This window comes from Geotrypetes seraphini, chromosome 15 (assembly GCF_902459505.1).
Source record: "Geotrypetes seraphini chromosome 15, aGeoSer1.1, whole genome shotgun sequence".
Taxonomy (NCBI): domain Eukaryota; kingdom Metazoa; phylum Chordata; class Amphibia; order Gymnophiona; family Dermophiidae; genus Geotrypetes; species Geotrypetes seraphini.
The window spans coordinates 70484505-70502389 of NC_047098.1; the positions used below are offsets into that span (position 1 = coordinate 70484505).

At 43.9% G+C, this 17885-nt stretch overlaps 1 protein-coding gene across 3 annotated transcripts in view; it reads left to right on the plus strand.

Moving 5' to 3' along the window:
- SGSM2 (small G protein signaling modulator 2) overlaps positions 1-17885 on the plus strand; it is a 278910-nt gene that overhangs the window by 205915 nt on the left and 55110 nt on the right. For all 3 annotated transcript variants that reach the window (XM_033921351.1, XM_033921352.1, XM_033921353.1), the window contains 3 exons: positions 5232-5360; positions 9317-9499; positions 12283-12678. In XM_033921351.1, the coding sequence (XP_033777242.1) occupies positions 5232-5360; positions 9317-9499; positions 12283-12678 (708 nt within the window). The remainder of the gene's footprint in view (positions 1-5231; positions 5361-9316; positions 9500-12282; positions 12679-17885) is intronic.

Here is a 17885-nt window from a genome sequence, read left to right on the forward strand (position 1 = left end):
TACCACGGACGACGAGGCCAATCCGGAGCCACCAAAACCACCAGCCCCGGATGGCGAACAACGCGAAGCAGTACTCTGCCCACTAATGGCCAAGGAGGGAACACATACAACAGCCCCTCCGTTGGCCACGGTTGGACCAGAGCATCCAGACCCTCGGCCAGACCGTCCCTGCGACGACTGAAGAAGCGGGGTACTTTGGCGTTGCCACTTGTAGCCATCAGATCCATCAGGGGCTGCCCCCAAGCACGCACTAGCAACTGAAACGCCTCGGCGCCGAGACACCACTCTCCCGGATCCAAGAAGTGACGACTGAGGAAGTCCGCCTGAACGTTTTCTACCCCGGCAATGTGAGAGGCCGAGAGGTCCAGAAGATGCGACTCCGCCCAAACCATGAGCCGAGCCGCCTCCTGCGCCACCAGAGTGCTCTTGGTGCCCCCCTGACGATTGACATAAGCCACCGCCGTGGCATTGTCCGACAGGACTCTGACCGACTTGCCCAACAAAAGGGAGTGGAAAGCCAACAGCGCCAGCCGGACCGCCCTGGTCTCCAACACGTTGATCGACCAGGAGGCCTCCTCCGTGGACCAGGTTCCCTGAGCTGAGTGACCCAGGCACTGGGCCCCCCAACCCAGGAGACTCGCATCCGTAAGGAGCACCGTCCACTGCGGAAGATCCAGACCCACCCCCTGAACTAGGTGAGGGGTCCGGAGCCACCAACGCAGACTGCAGCGCGCCAAGCCTCGCAGGGGAACCGGAACATCCATCCCGTGCCTCTGGGGAGACCACCTCCGGAGCAGAGCATACTGGAGAGGACGCATGTGGGCCCGCGCCCACCTCACCACGTCCAGGGACGCCGCCATCGACCCCAGGACCTGGAGGAAATCTCGCGCCCGAGGACACCGGGACGCCAAAAGCAGGCGAATCTGAGACTGCAATTTGCTCACCCGGGCCTCTGGGAGGAAGACCTTCCCCAAGGAGGTGTCGAACAGCACCCCGAGGTACTCCAGACGCTGAGCCGGAACCAACCGACTCTTGGAAAGGTTGACCACCCAGCCCAGCGACCGGAGAAACTCCACCACCCGAGCCGTAACCCGGGAGCTTTCCTGCAACGACTTGGCCCGAATTAACCAGTCGTCCAGGTAGGGGTGTACCAGGATGCCCTCCGACCGCAAGGCTGCCGCGACGACCACCATCACCTTGGTGAACGTCCGGGGAGCCGTGGCCAGCCCAAAGGGAAGCGCACAGAACTGATAGTGCCGACCCAAGATCGCAAAGCGCAGGAAACGCTGATGAGAGGCCCGAATAGGAACATGCAAGTAGGCCTCCGTCAGATCGAGAGAAGTGAGAAACTCCCCCGGCTGAACCGCCAAAATGACCGACCGCAGCGTTTCCATACGGAAAGAGGGAACCTTGAGAGCCCTGTTGACCCCTTTCAAATCGAGGATGGGCCGAAAAGTCCCCTCCTTCTTGGGCACCACAAAGTAAATGGAGTACCTGCCCGTGCCCCACTCCGGGGGGGGCACCGGAACTACTGCCCTGAGATCTAGCAAGCGCTGAAGGGTCTGGCGAAACGCCAGCGTCTTCCCAGGAGTCTGACATGGAGAAGCGAGGAAAAAATCCGGCAGAGAGCGGGCGAACTCCAGGGCATAACCGTCCCGCACCACCTCCAGGACCCACTGATCGGACGTGATCTCGGCCCATTTGGGAAAAAAGTCGCGCAGCCGGGCCCCCACCGGAACCAAGGGGGGCGCCGGCAAGGCGTCATTGTGCAGGACGGGAAGCGGGGGAACCGGCGGAGGGATTCCCTGCCCCCCGACGGGCCCCCCGAAAGGGCTGCATGCGCTGGAAGAACCGACCCCGGGAAAACCCCGGAGACTGGAAAGAAGCAGCCCCACGCCCAGGGCGATACTTGCGAAATTCCCGCAAACGCCCCCGGGCCGCACCACCCCGAGACGCCGGGCGGGCACGGTCCTCCGGCAAACGGGGAACTTTCGAGTCCGACAGAGTCTGAATCAACTTATCCAAGTCCTCTCCAAATAAAAACGACCCCCGAAAGGGAAATTTAGTAAGCTTAGCTTTGGACGCAGCATCCGCCGCCCAAGCGCGCAGCCACAACACACGCCTTGCGGCCACGCCAAAAGCCATGGACTTAGCCGAGATCCGCACCAAGTCATACAGAGCATCCGAGAGGAATGAGGCAGCCATCTCAATCTTCGCTACCTCCTGATCCACCAGAGACCAGTCGTCAGACTCTCGATCCAAGACCCGCTCCGCCCACCGAAACACGGCGCGAGCGACCAGTCCCCCACAAATAGCCGCCTGGACCCCAAAGGCAGAGACTTGAAAATTTTGCTTAAGGATGGTCTCCAACTTGCGCTCCTCAGAGTCCCGCAAGGCAGAACCGCCCTCAACAGGCACGGTATGCCGCTTGGAAATAGCCGAGACCACCGCATCCACGACTGGCGAAGCTAACGTAGCCCGATCCCCTTCAGGAATGGGATACAGGCGAGCCATGCTGCGCGCCAGCCGAAACGGCGTCTCCGGCGTTTTCCACTGCTCAAGAATAATATCCCGAATATCCTGATGCATAGGAAAAGAGCGGGAAACGGAACGGATCCCTCGTAACAGAGGGTCCCCCACACGCGGAGTCTCCGGCGGCGCGTCCTCAAAACGCAAAGCCGAAGAAACCTGTTGAATAAGGTCAGGCAGCTCATCTCTCTGAAAAAGGCGCACCACGGACGCCTCGTCACTGGAGAACGGGAAACCCGACAACCCGCCGCCAGCTTCCGTCCCCTCCAGAGGGTCCTGGAATTCCTCAGAAGGGTCCAGGTCCTCCTCCAGACCGACACGTTCCTCCGACCACAAATCCTCGTCCCACGACACCCGCGGACGCTTGGACAAGAGAGGCGGCGGAGGGGACGTCACGTCAGACGAGAGAGGCAAAGCCGCAGGGAGCGCGGAGGAAACCCCACCCCCCGAGACCCCCTGGGCGCAACCGGGACCCCCAGCCGCCTGAAAATAGGCTTTGCATAATGAAAAGAAAAAATCAGGGGAAAAACCCCCCGAGGGTCCCAAGGGACTCCCTGCCACAGCAGGGGACCCAGCAGAAACCTGCCCCTGCTTAGCCAAAACAGGGGGAAGGTCACCTGAGGTGGAAGACAAAATGGAGGGGCCAGACAGAGAAGATGGCGTCTTTCCCGCCAAAACAGCTCCCTCCACAGCCTGCAGCGGCTGAGAGACCTGAATAGTCTCAGCCGCTAAAACAGGCAAGCCGGCATCAGCTGTCAAAATATCAGCTGAGAGGGAATCCTCTAAAACCCGACCGTCGGCGGCTCGGGGAATCCCTCCGTGGGCGGACGGAGAAGACCGGGCTTCTCCACCGTTCCCTGCCGACTCGCGAGGCACCATCGGCGGGGAGCTCTGGGCGCCTGCAGCCGCTGCCGACGGAGCTCCTCCACCGCACCGGCCTGAACACCGCTTGCACAGGCCGGCCGCGAGTGCCTCGCGTCTGGAGCACAATGAGCACTTTTTCCCTTTAGAAGTGCTCATTGCTCCATACGCGACCTAGCTGTAAAAAAGTGCCGGTTAGTTGAAAAAATACAGTAAAATACAGTTTTCTTAAAGGGATACAACCCTCCAGACCAGCACTACCTCAGGATTTTTTTTTTTTTTTTTTTTTTTACAGAACAGACTCCACAGGCTCTCGAAGCAATATGCCTTGCTTGATTTAGGGGGCAAGGCTTACTGCTGAGGCTCCTCTAAAAAAATATGGGGAGGTGGAGGAAGTGGGGGGAGGGACCCCGCTCGTGACCCGCCGGGTTTGACACCCCCGAGGTCGGACGAACCCCCAAACAGAGTCCGTCCAAGCTCCGTCCGGCTAAAAACAGGGACAATAAACCCCTAAACAAATTCCAACAGCCCTACCAAGGGAGATGGGTACAGATCACTCAACACCTGCTGGAGACTGAAAGAAGACTGAGGGAAATAGAGAGGAGGGGCTAGGATATACTGTCCCAAAGTTTTGTTTTCAGTCTCCACCTGCTGGTCATGATTAGATATATACCCAATCGTAAAGTTAACCTCTACTGGTCTGGAGAGTGCTAAAGAAGTAGCTATTACATACATCAATTTTAAAACTTTAGCATATGCAAGTAATGCTAACCAAGCAATATTATTTTTCCTGTAACTCTGAAGCATTTCTATCCTTCAACTTTATCTTTTTATTTATATATATATATATATATATATTAGTGTCTTTTCAGGTTCCCAGGCAAGGGGTGTCTCATACATATTGTGTTATGCCCCCTCCCCTTATATCCTGCTTAATACAATTATTGCCATCACTCACAGTTACTTCTATTAAAGCCGTTAAATATATTTTACCTTCACTTTTTGAGTTAATCACATATAAATCACTTATGTCCTGTATGTCATATTTATTTATTTATTTATTTTTTTATAATTCTTTATTCATTTTTAAACTTTCAGCAAGTGCACAATATAAGTAATACATAGATTTACTAACATCACTTGATAAATCTATCAAGATCATAACAAAGGTATATATATCTAAACCCTTCTTTCCCCCTCCCTTTCCATACAATTATTTAATTGAATCAATCTTTGTCATATTTCTTTTTTACATTTTTATTTTTATTTTTTTCATTTATATAAACCCTCCCCTTTCCCTTCCAATCATAAATAATGTTAAGAAAATGGTGTTTATTCATTACAAAACAATGTCAATGGCCCCCATATTTCATTAAACCTTTTATAATTTCCATTTTGTATTGCTATTGAACGTTCCATTCTATATATGTGACATAGTGAATTCCACCAGAAATTAAAATTAAGTCTTGTGTGATCTTTCCAATTTGTAGTAATATGTTGCATGGCAACTCCTGTCATAATCAATAAAAGTTTGTTATTACTTGCCGATATCTGACTCTTTTTCCTCATAGATATGCCAAATATCACAGTATCATAAGTTAATGTCATATTTAGATTGTAAGCTGTTTGACCAGGAACTGTCTCTTGCATGTTTGTTGTACAGTGCTGCGTGCATCTGGTAGCACTTTAGAAATAATAAATAGTAGTAGTAATTATAATAAAAAAATAAAATAGGGGGGAATAAAATACTCCCTCAAACTTCCAGCACTTGGTGATATTGAATGTAGCAGCAAGCTTATTAAACAAACTTCATATGTTTCCATTCTTCTGCCTTCTTTTAGAACTACAAAGAATTGGAGTTACTAAGACTAGTTTATTATGGTGGTGTGAACCCTGACATTCGAAAAGAAGTGTGGCCGTGCTTACTGGGACACTACAAGTTTGGAGCTACCAAGAAAGAGATGGATCGGGTAAGTCCTTATGATCCCTACATGTTTTCATATTCTTGGTACCTCTCTATGAACTCTAGAGAGAGAAAATACTGTAGGTCAGAGACTAATTCTTAATTACTTTCCACTATGGAGGGACAGGGGAAATATAATTCAGACGTTCAAATACTTGAAAAGTATTAACGTAGAACAAAATCTATTCCAGAGAAAGGAAAATGGTAAAACCAGAGGGTGTAATTTGAGGTTGAGGGATGGCAGATTCAAGAGTAATGTTAGATGGTAGAGAAGAAAACGGTGATAGAGTTCAAACAAGCGTGGGATGAACACAGAAGATCTCTAATCAGAAAATAATGGGTATACATTGAAGGAACTAAGGCCAGTACTGGGCAGACTTGTACAGCCTGTGTCCCGTATATGGACATTCAGTTGAGGACAGGCTGGGGAGGGCTTCGAAGGCTGGGATGGTTAGGATGGGTTGGAGTGAGCTTTGATGGAGACTCCAGTAGATGGAACTAAGTTCACTACTGAGCAGGGCTCTGGGTTTCTGGCCCAGAAATATCCAAGAAAAAGGACCATTTAAACTAAATAACTAATTTATAGAGCATGTATGGTTGGGTAGACTGGATGGACCATTCAGGTCTTTATCTGCCATCATTTACTATGTTATTATGACTAGTGTTGAAGCTCATCATCTCCAGGATTAGCTTCCATTGTTGTGACTCATGTTTCCGTTTGCCACCTTAATTTGCTTGGGGCTCTTAAAAACAGACATCGTTCTAAGAAAGGAAAAGGAAGGTTAAGGGAGAGGAGAGAGAGATACCAGAGCATTGGGGGAGGGGGAGGAGACAGAAAGGAGGAGAGAGATGCTAAAAACTACCTGGGGGAGGAAGTGAGAGATGGATGGGAAGAAGACAGAGATGCAAGACCATGGGAGGAGAAGAGGGAAGAAGATGGGTGCCAGACCAAAGGGGGGGGGAGAGAGAAGCATAGAAATAGAGCAGATGCCATAAGGAAGAGGCAGAGAGAAGGCAAACAGTGGATGGAAGGAAGAGAATGACAAGATGATGAGGAAAGCAGAAACTAGACAAAGTTAGAAAATTTTTTATATTTATATTTATATTTCTTTTTCTTTTTTTTTTGTTTTACTTTTGGATAAATTAGTATTGCTTTAGGATATCTTGACGTAAAATATAGGCCTGATGGTACCTATAAAAGTTTGGAAAATTTACCCCACCCTCCTTAATTGGCTTTTGTAGAGATACTACAGCAATTCGGGGAGTTTTACCTTGCCAAATAAATTTAATAAGTAACAAATTCAATTTTTTATAAAAAGATCCATGAAAAAACACTGGAATCATTGCCATTTGATAACAAACCACAGGCAACATCATCATTTTAACCGTTTTAAAGTTTTCGGTGGTTGCAATTGAAGCAGGCCATTCAGGCAGGGTTCCCTGAATGGAAAAATCTTAATACTCAATATAGTTTGGAATTTTCATGCTTTCAGGTAGACTTTCTGGGACATCAGGCCGCGCAGTGGTATAAAACTATTAATGATTTGGTTAAAAAGAAACCTAAAAATGGTCTTAGGGATATTTGGAGCATTGAGATTAAGCATCAGATTTCAGCTTCTCAATGGCCACAAATTTGGTCTTGGAGGATGAGATGTACAATGTCTGCATCTATGAGACAAACATGGTTTTTTCTTTTGCATAGAGCATTTTGGACCCCAGTTAGATTACAGAAGTTGAATAGTTCAAAGTCTAATAGATGCTGGCATTGTAATCTTGATATAGGGACTTTGGATCATCTTTTGCTTTATTGTCCCTATATCTTAGCCTTTTGGAATTCCATCTGGGATCAAGTAAATTGTTTACTGGAGAATCATGTAGCACTATCTTATGGTACGGTATTATTTGGAACCTCTATGAGAAAAAAGAGTCAGATTTCTTCATCTAATAATAAGCTTTTATTAATAATAATAATAATAATAATAATTTTATTTCTTATATACCGCTGTTCCGTGAAGTTCTAAGCGGTTTACAGTAGAGACAGAAGAAATGAAATAAGTAAGATTAATTAAGATGAAGAGAGAGTTCCCTGACTGTCCCAAAGGCTCACATTCTTGCTAAAGTACTTGAGAAAAATAAATTAGTTAGGTTATAAACATAGAGTAGAAGAAGGTAGGAAAACAGTTCATAGGAAAATTAATTTTGAATACATTATACATTATATATTGTTCAAGGCGGAATACAAATTATAGGAGATTTGGACATTACCAAAAGAATTGCGTAATAAAGATTATCTAGATAAATTACATAACAGTGATTCATGTACATTACATGGTGTGGTAGAGGATTCAATTATGAAAATTACATATCAGGGAATCAAGTGATAAGAGAATATAGTGGAGAATATCAGTATATACGGTTTACAGATTGGAAGTTACCTAATAATGACATAAGAAGTTTATTGGATAGTGTGGAAAATGTTTATATAGGAATCAGAGTATGTATGATAGGAAAGGTTCTAAGATTTGATTAATGTGTTATTCTATAGAGGGAGAGCTTGTGCATTAGGGGAGGATATTAGTTGGTAATGACGTGTTTTCTGAATAGAAATGTTTTGATTTCTTTTCGAAACACTTTGATGTCTGTTGTATTGATTATTAGTTTGGTGATTGTGGGGTCAATTTTTGCTGCCTGTGTCGCTAGAAGGCTGTCGTATAGTTTCTTAAGACGGGTTCCATTATTAGGTGGGAAGGTGAATAGGTTTTGAGTTCTTCTTGATCTGACTGGAGTCACCATTCAACAAATCACTAACAATTGGAAGGATTGCAGTAAACTTAACTTCAATTTTTGATGGAACTCATTATGTCATATGTTTAAAATGGAAAGATCAAAGACTTTTTTTAAAATCTGGGAACCATTGACATCTTTTTGTGATAATTAAATATCATTTTTCTTATTTTTTATTGAAATATACACCTTAAAATACTAGAGAGGGGTAGGGTTTTTATTATATTGTTCAATTATATAATTTTGGGGAAGTGGGGAGGGATATGGGTTTACATATACAATTTATGTTTTTCTTGTTAGATTTACAAGTGATGATTTCAATATTATCTATGGGTATATTTGTACACTTGTTAAAAGTTTTACATGGAGTAAAGATTGTTAGTATAGGGATGGGGAGGTTTGTTAAGTGTTTTAATGGGTTTATTCTTGATGAATGGAATGGGTGGGGGAGGGGATACTCTTATATGCTTTTAGACAATAATTGTTAAGAATGTCAAGTGATTTGTATGAATTTTATGTTTGAATATTGTACACTTGGTGCAAGATTTGAAAATGAATAAAGATTTTTTTTTTTTTTAAAGTATTGCTTTAGAATAAAGTAGTATTGTAGCTGTGTTCAGAATAAAATTTTGAGGCTTCTGTGGATGGAATCAGATGGTTTCTGGGGGCAGGGACCAAGCTCATGGCAGAGACAGGGACTGAGTTTGCGGGAACGGGGACAAATTTTTTCTCCATGTCATTCTCCACCACAGATCTACAGGCACAGGCAGATCTAATGATCTGCAGAGATGGCAAGGGACAGGTGGGCAAATATTTTCGAAGCTGAATCACAATTGGTGAGGGGAGAGGCAGGATGTTGCACAAATGTCAAACCTTAAAAAAGGAAGTCATATTGAACATTGGAAAATAATAATAGTTAACTAATAAAAATAGTGCGCATTTAATTTTCCCCACTACCAAATTTCCCGTCCTGCCCCATCCCACCCAGCTACTATTTCATGCCACCCGGCTGGAAAATATTTCTGGGGAGAACAGTGTATACATATTCAAATAACCATGAAACATCATAGCTAAAAACATATCCAAGTAAATGGCTTCATAAAATTGCCCTTCCCATATTGAATTCTAGTGGAATATGATGGGGAATAAAAAATAAGCTTTTGTTTTCCTTGCCTGTAGGTGGATGAAGTCATTGCATCCAGGTACCAAAGGGTGATGGTAGAATGGAAGGCCTGTGAGGTCATTGTGAAGCAGAGAGAGAAGGCATCACACTCCGCAGTCTTTGCGAAGTTCTCCTCAGGCAGCAGCATCGACAGCCACGTCCAGCACCTGATCCATCGGGACTCCACAATTAGCAATGATGTAAGAACCCTCAGTGCATTTGACTTTTTATAATTTCTTATATGTCTTTTCCAAGATCATAGAAAATTAAGAACATAAGAACAGCCATACTGGCTCCATCTAGCCCAGTCTTCTGTTTCCAGTACCTGGCAGAAACTCAAATAGTAGCTACATTCCATGCAAGGGCAAGAAGTGACTTCCCCCATAGCAAACTATGGACTTTTCCTCCAAGAACCTGTCCAAAGCTTTCTTAAACCTAGCCATGCTGTAACCACCTCCTCTGGCAATGAATTCCAGAGCTTAACTATTCTTTGTGTAATAAAATATTTCCTCCTATTTTTTTTTTTTAATTATTTATTTATAAACTTTCAAATATAATCAATCAAATAAAACTTGTACAGAAAGCAAGGTCCAAGAAATAAAGAAAAAAAAAGACATAGAAACATAGAAAGATGACGGCAGAAAAGTGCCACAGCCCATCAAGTCTGCCCACTCTATTGACCCACCCCATTGAGTCTGAGTGCTAGTGACCTAGTTCCTTAACTTGACCCTCGTAGGGATCCCACGTGGATGTCCCATTTATTCTTAAAATCGAGCATGCTGGTGGCCTTGATCACCTGCACCGGAAGACATCCAACATAATACATACATTCCAATAAGAAAAATTAAATTCTATCTTAGATCTCGCTCAAGTCCTCATATAGGATCCAAGATTAAATTAAATGGAATTTAAGGTAATCAATTAAAAAGGAAAAACAATTATAGGTTGAAACTATGGTAAGGCAGTCATCTTTTCGTCATGAGCTTTCTACAGCCTTGACAGAGACAGGAATGTTGTCAGTTGTGAAGGTTCAAAGAAAACAAATTTATGCAATTTATAATGAACAATACATTTACAAGGGTAACGGAGAAAAAAAAAGTAGCTCCCAGGGCAGTAATTGCTGGTCTTAACAATAAAAATTCTTTTCTATGCCTCTGTGTGTCCCTGGCCAAATCAGGAAACATTTGAACTTTTAATCCCAAAAAGTCTTTGTGTTTATTTTTAAAGTATAACTTCAATAGCCATGTTTTATCCAAGGTAAGAGCAACTGAAAGAAGCAAAGTAGCCGGAATGGCTACTTCCCTGTCTGAGGACTCTAATAAGGCGGTTATATCCAAAGGTTGTTGAATCACTTCTTGGTTCACTTCTTGAGGATTCTTTTGATCACTGATATCTTTAACAGGCAAATAGTAAGCCTGTGTAAATGGTGGAATAGAAGAGTCAGGAATTTCAAGTTTTTCCACTAGATAACGTTTGAGCATATCTCTAGGAGTTATTGTAGAGATCTTGGGAAAATTAATTAGTCTAAGATTATTATTTCTTGAGAAGTTTTCAAGTGATTCAAGCTTTCTTCTCAAATTAGTGTTATCTTTAATTAGGGCCTCCTGTATTACTTTAGAGGATTTAATATCTTGCTGTTGAATTTCAAATTGTAATCCTGAAATTTCTTTATCGTGCTCTTTAAGCCTTTCTTCCACTTGATTAAATTGAGAGGTTATAGTTTTAGGTATGGTAGCTACCAAGTCCCACAGGGCGTCCAATGTTACTTCCTGGGGTTTAATAAGTTGAGGAAATTTTAAATGTAAAGTTTTATGCTCACCCACTGGCAAGTCTTCCTGCTGCTGTTCAGGCTGAAGTAAACCAGCTCCCACAGACGTTGAAGCCTCAAACTCCATGTTCAGGCTCCCCAGAGAAGCTGAGAGCCTGAATCACCATTCCCCGGATCGATCTCTGCTGCCTCTGGGGGAGGAAGCACTCCGACTCCCGGAAGCTCCCCCTCCCTCGGGGTACTGGCCGTTTGAGGATGCGGGGGCGGTGCTCGTGTTTCAGGGCTGAAAGTTGTCTCAAGACCCAAGGAGGACTGCTGCACGCCGTTCCCCTGCAGCGTCTCCAGCGGGGATAGCCCTGTTTCTGCTGACATGCCCTGCATGCGCCGGATAAGCTCCTCTATGCCGCCGGCCACGGGAGTCCTGGAGCGTCGCGAGGCACCAGCGACGCTTCTCCCTCTCCGTTTGGGCATCCTCGGTAGGTAATTGTTGAATTGCAGAAAAAAAAAGTCGCTGAATCGAGGAGGTTGTCAGGAGCAAACTCGCTTCCAACTATACGGTCGCCATCTTGGATCCCCAGTGTTTCAAAAAACACTAACTGCTCCTCCTATTTGTTTAAAACATATTCTCTTATAATTTCATTGATTTTTGTACTTTTGGAAAGGGTGATAAATTGATTCACTCTTACAGCTTGAGAAAATATCTCACAAGCAGAGAAGAAGGGAATATAGCCAGCTGTTTTCTCCTCAGTTGGCTTTCAAAGGAAATATTCAGTGGCACTATCCACTTAGACCTTGATTGCTTACAGTAATCTTGACCTCATGATTTGGACAAAGGCTGTGCAGGAACTATTTTTAGAACTGCTCTTGAAGCTATCAGGATTGTACATTATACACCCTTCACATCACCAAGAGCTATAAAATTTTACCATAATCACAGCCTGCCTTAGTAGCCATAAAAACAAACAAACTGAAGACAGGTGCAGAGTGCACTGACCTTTTGAAGTTATTTAGAAGTTCCAAAATAAGGGCAATGGTCCTTCCAGCCCAGCATCCCGTACCCATGGTGGCCAATCCAGGTCCCAAGCATTCCATGCTATCGATCCAGGACAGAGCACTATAACTGCACTTTTTTCTGTGTAATATTTTTGTTGAATCCTTGTTTGCTGTACTAACTCTTTTATTCTTTGTCAATAGCTGTACATTTATTTCATGCAGGTTTTTATGTCTTCAGATGAAATGGACTCCAGCGATCGAGATATGAAAGGTCAAGGTGACCCAGTGTTGACTGTCCTCGGCACTGGAACACCAGTAGCAGTGATGGCTGTGGAACAGCAGCAGTCGGTGGAATTTGACTCCCCAGATTCTGGCCTTCCCTCCTCCAGGAATTATTCTGTGACCTCGGGCATGCTGTCCAGCATTGATGACGGGCAAAGTGTCTACTTTGATGATGGGGTGGAGGAAGGGTCCAGTACAGAATCAGAAAGGACAGAGCTCTCAGTGGGCCCCTTTTGTAAAACTCAGAGTACATTTACAAAGGAGCAGCTGTGCTCCCAGACAGACTCTGTAAGAACTGAGGAAGACATCTCTTCCATGTGCCCCACCTCTTATACAGTAGGTTTGATTTGGATTTTAAATTTGTTTATTTTTCCTAGTCCAAGATCCAGGCAAGTTGCTTAGTTTAAACACAGAAGCACCAGGACTATCCATAAATATTCTTAGAGCTTGTGCTGGCTCTAGCTGGATATGTGCAGGTGTGGCGTATGAATATTCTGTTCTCTTAGGCCATGGGTAGGCAATTCCGGTCCTCAAGAGCCGGAGCCAGGTCAGATTTTCAGGATATCCACAATGAATATGTATGAGATAGATTTGCATGCACTGCCTCCTTGAGATGCAAATCCATTTATTGTGGATATCCTGAAAACCTGACCTGGCTCCGGCTCTCAAGGACTGGGATTGCCTACCCCTGTCTTAGGCTTCTGCGGCTGGCGTCATGATTGTAGCAGGTTTCCGGGTCTTGCCATGTCTGTGTAAAAAGAACATTTAACCATTCAGGGTATGAAGAAAGCCACAGCATGATGGCTGAAATGTTAGTTCTTTCTATACAGACATGGCAAGACCCGGAAACTTGCTAGAATCATGAATATTCTGCCTAACTCTATGGTTAATTGGCAATATTCAGTTAAGACAGCAAAAAGTATGTCAAAGAAAGAGTAAAGTGCTGGACTGTTGACAAATGGATATTAGCACTCATCAGATTGCATACAGCAGAGCATATGTGGAATGCTTTTCTGTGCCTAAATAATGGTATTTAGGGTTCCATAATGTGCATAGATGCAGGAGCATGCAGTTTTGACTTTTGTGCACAAGACATGGTTGCCACTAGCACAGACCTATGTGTGCTAACATCATGTTAGTGACCTTGTTTTTCCCTCAATTTATTTGCATATTATTTCCCTCAACTTATTTGCATATTATTTGCTTACAGTGCTGGGGGGCAAATTTTGGCATCAGGAAACCATGTACCAAATATATTGGTCTCTGGTGTATATTTATTTACTATTAACCTCTTTTATGACAAACTGGGAAAGCTGCAGAAGTGATGGCTGTGGAACAGCAGCAGTCGGTGGAATTTGACTCCCCAGATTCTGGCCTTCCCTTCTCTAATGCCCTCAGTTGTCATCAAACAAGAAATTCTGTAGCGCCTGGTAGACTGGTATAGTCCTTACGAATGGGTTATATACCTCACTGCTACCAGCAGGTGGAAACTGAGAACAAACTTGTATATCAGGATAGACACCCCCCCCCCAGCAATCCAGTCTTCCTCAGGTGGTAAGACTAATTCGGCTCCCTTCTTAGTACTTTTGGAATTTTGTTTTGGATTCCTGAGTTCCCCTTTTGTGCCGGATAGAGCTTGGACGGGTCCTGTTTGGGGGTTATCATTGAAATTTAATTCAGAAGGCTACTAATAGAGAAAGAGGCATAATATTTTTTTTAAAAAATTTTATTTAAGAAATGAATGCCACAGATGTGGCTTTTATTTGACATTTGATTTCACATGTGTTTATAGTATTAAGCTTTGCTTGTTCCAAATTCAATGTTTAAGCAAAACTTAACTTTGTTTCCATATGAAAAGGTTCATTGTTATATCTGATGAGAAGGAAAAACTTCCTCAATTGTAGACATTTTTTCAATAAATATCAAGGTTGGCCAATGACTTTGTCCAAGTTTATAATTTTGGCACACTATGTATTTGAGTTTGACACCCCTGACCTAACTTGGAGGAACATGCATTTTTGTAATTTATGTGTAGAAAATGTTTCTTTTTCCTCTTGTACCTCCCATCATGGTGATGGGACAGCTCTTATCTTCCCAGTTATAGAGTTCTCTCCTGACCTCTAGAAGCCCTTTTCCTTAAGACTGACTTCTCATTATTTACTGCCCACCCAGAGACTATCTGTTAACGATGTAGGCTGTGACAGTTTCTTCTATCTCTAGCAGAAAGTTCAAGTTTAAGCACTATGGGGAAAAGGAAACTACATAATAGTTTAAATCAAAGCACAGAGCAAAATAATGTCCTCTCCTCTCCGAACTTTGGGATTCACTCTGTCAGTCCCTTGCTGTTCCTACTATTCTTTTTTAGCAGATCTAGGTTTAGAATAATTTATATCCTGTGGGGCATACCTGGACTTAGTTATTGGCTCCAGTTCTTCACCACTCCAGTTGAATGGATTTACTCTCCACCCTGTTTCTTGAGCTACTCATCTCCTCCTTTGGAAGAGGACAGTGTGCTATAGTGGTTAGAGCCCTGAGGTTGTGGCTTCAAACCCCACACTGCTCTCTCTGACTCTGGGCAAGTCACTTAATCCTCTACTGCCCCAGATACATCAAACCCAGTAACTTGTTTCTAACAGTGGCCAATCTAGGTCTCAATTACCTAGCAAGATCCCAAGGAATAAAACAGATTGTATGCTGCTTATCCTAGGAATAAGCAGTGGATTTCCCCAAGCCATCTCAATAATGGCTTAGGGACTTCTCTTTTACGAAATTATTCAAATCTTTAAACTCACATTCTCCGGCAACAAATTCCAAAGTTTAATTACACTATGTGGGTGGGTGGGTAGGGTTTATATCATTAATGGTCTATTAGATTTTATGTGTTAGATTTTAAAGTGCTATATTGGAATCAATTTATGATATATTTATTTGATTTTAAAATGAATAAAGAATTGGAAAAAAATAATAATAATTACACTATGTGTGATGAAATTTTCTCCCTTTCCACTCCACTCTAATCTCTCCCTCTCCCCCCCTCCCCCCGCTCTGGAAAAAAAATCCCTGGTTTCACCAAGGTTTGTACCTATTCCAAATTATTTTGGATTGGCATTTATCCATTACATTTTGGGCCTTATTGTCTTTTGGCTTCTGGTCTCAAATAAAGAAAAATCTGTGGCTTGTTGGATCACTAGAGGCCTTCCTTCCCCTACATCAGGGGTGTCAAATTCAATCACATAAGAGGCTGAAATCTAAAACATAGGCAAGTCGAAGGCCAAATTTTTAATTAAGATACTTAGCAGTCCTTTTATTAAGGTACGCTAACCGATTTAGCTCACCTTAATAAAAGGACCCCTTAGTCTTAGTAGACCGGCTCTGTGATGTAAATAAAATAAATAAAAAAAGAGACTTTTCCTCTCTCTTTTAGGTCCTAGTTCACGCCTGCTGTCTAATACCAGCTCTGGCAGGATACACATTTCATATTTGACATATTGTAATCACAACAGAAAATGCAATAATTTTTTCTACCTTTTGTTGTCTGATATTATTCAGATCATGTTGGGGTCCCAGGCTATGATTGTCTTCTGATAACTCACTTGCCAAGGCCCCTTCTTTCATCTTCCCTCCCTCTATCCTGGCAGCTGAAGACAGGCACCTCCCCCCTGCCCTCTGAGACAGGAGGGAGCATCCACAACGTGCAGTTACTGAGGCAGGAGGGGGCCTGAGGTCAAAGAGGGGTCCAACAGCGCACAACCACCATTCCCTCCCTCCATCAGGTGCAGCGCAACTCCGCCAATGTTAAAAGAATCCACCATTCTATGATTTAAGGGTAAACTAGATGCACATCTCCTTAAGAGTGGCATAGAGTGATACGGGTAAGGGTAAATTAGATGCACATCTCCCTTGAGAAGCATACAGTGATATGGAGACTAAAACTATGCCAGGGTACACCTGGCGGGGTCTCCACGTGTGCGGATCACCGGACTTGATGGTCCCAGGGTCTGATCCGGAGATGGCAATTCTTATGTTCTTATGTCGAAATCGGAGCCCTGCCGTAGCACGTTCCCTCTGCCTTGGTCCCGCCCCTCCTCTGACATATGAAACCGCAGCAGAGGGAACGTGCTACGGCAGGGCTCCTATTTTGATGTGGCTCCTTTTAACATTGGCGGAGCTGCACTGCACCTGATGGAGGGAGGGAAGGAACAGCAGGCCATATCTCAGCGATGGCAGGAATTGTTTGATGGGCCAAATTTTAGTATCCCGGACCAGAGTTTGACATGTCTGCCCTACATGATCTTTGCAACTTTTTGACCTTGATATCACACCAGCCACATCCTTTTGTTATGTTAAGGAGCTTACTTTCTGAGAGGAGAGGACATTTCTCCAGAAACAGGCAGGGGATATGCAGCCCCACTTGATAGTGAAGTCTCTGACTGAGCCTAATGTGTGGGTGCTCTCCCTAGCTATAGTAAGCTTTTAAGCTTACTGAGCATGTGCAGGATTGCCCTATTCCTTAAGCCCCCTTCCTTCCTCCTTTCAGTTGTTTCTGACCCGCTCCTACGTAATCACGGCTCTCCCTTTCTCTTCAGAGAAATTCTATATTCTAAATAATAGTTATAATACTTTTAGAATAGAAACCCTTTGCTTTCTTGTCTTTAGGACATAATTTTAAAAAATAAATAAAATACATATATATTATATATTTATACAAGCTCATTCGGCCTCGCGGTCCTCTCCCCTCATCAAATTGCAGACTATTTTCCTTCAAGCTGTAGTCCTGGAACAACCTATGCTGTCTACGCTACAGCCAGCATTAACGGATGGGCAACCTGATCCAAAAAAAAAAATAATAATAATAATAACTTTTTTACAAGAAAATCTCTTCTCTTTTAGGTGTCAGTTAAGCTGCAACACCCACAGGTAGTAAGAATCTTTATCTTTCCTTCAATCCTGTAAGTCCCTAATGACCTTAACCTACATATTTGCCTGAAGCCCTGTTCCGTCTCCACAATTTCTGAGACTCTTGAGCTACAATACACTGTTCAAGCAGTGCCTGACCATATCCTTTTTGCAATTTCCCCACCATTCTATTGTCTCCGAGTCTGCCATCAAAATATCCAAGGCATCAAAGACTCCTCCTTATGCGCCTCCAGAAAGGGCTGGTATCCTTTAGATCCTACCGGACATACAGTCTACCAAGCTTCGGTTTTTTCATCAATGATAATAGCATATCAATTTCAAACCTTGCATTCCAACATTCCATCTTGCAGCAATTTGGTACATAAGAACATAAGAATTGCCGCTGCTGGGTTAGACCAGTGGTCGATCGTGCCCAGCAGTCCACTCACACGGCGGCCCCTAGGTCAAAGACCAGTGCTCTAAATGAGCCCAGCCTCACCTGTGTACTTTCCAATTGAGCAGGAACTTGTCCAACTTTGTCTTGAATCCCTGGAGGGTGTTTTCCCCTACGACAGACTCAGAAAGAGTGTTCCAGTTTTCTACCACTCTGGGTGAAGAAGAATTTCCTTACGTTCGTACGGAATCTA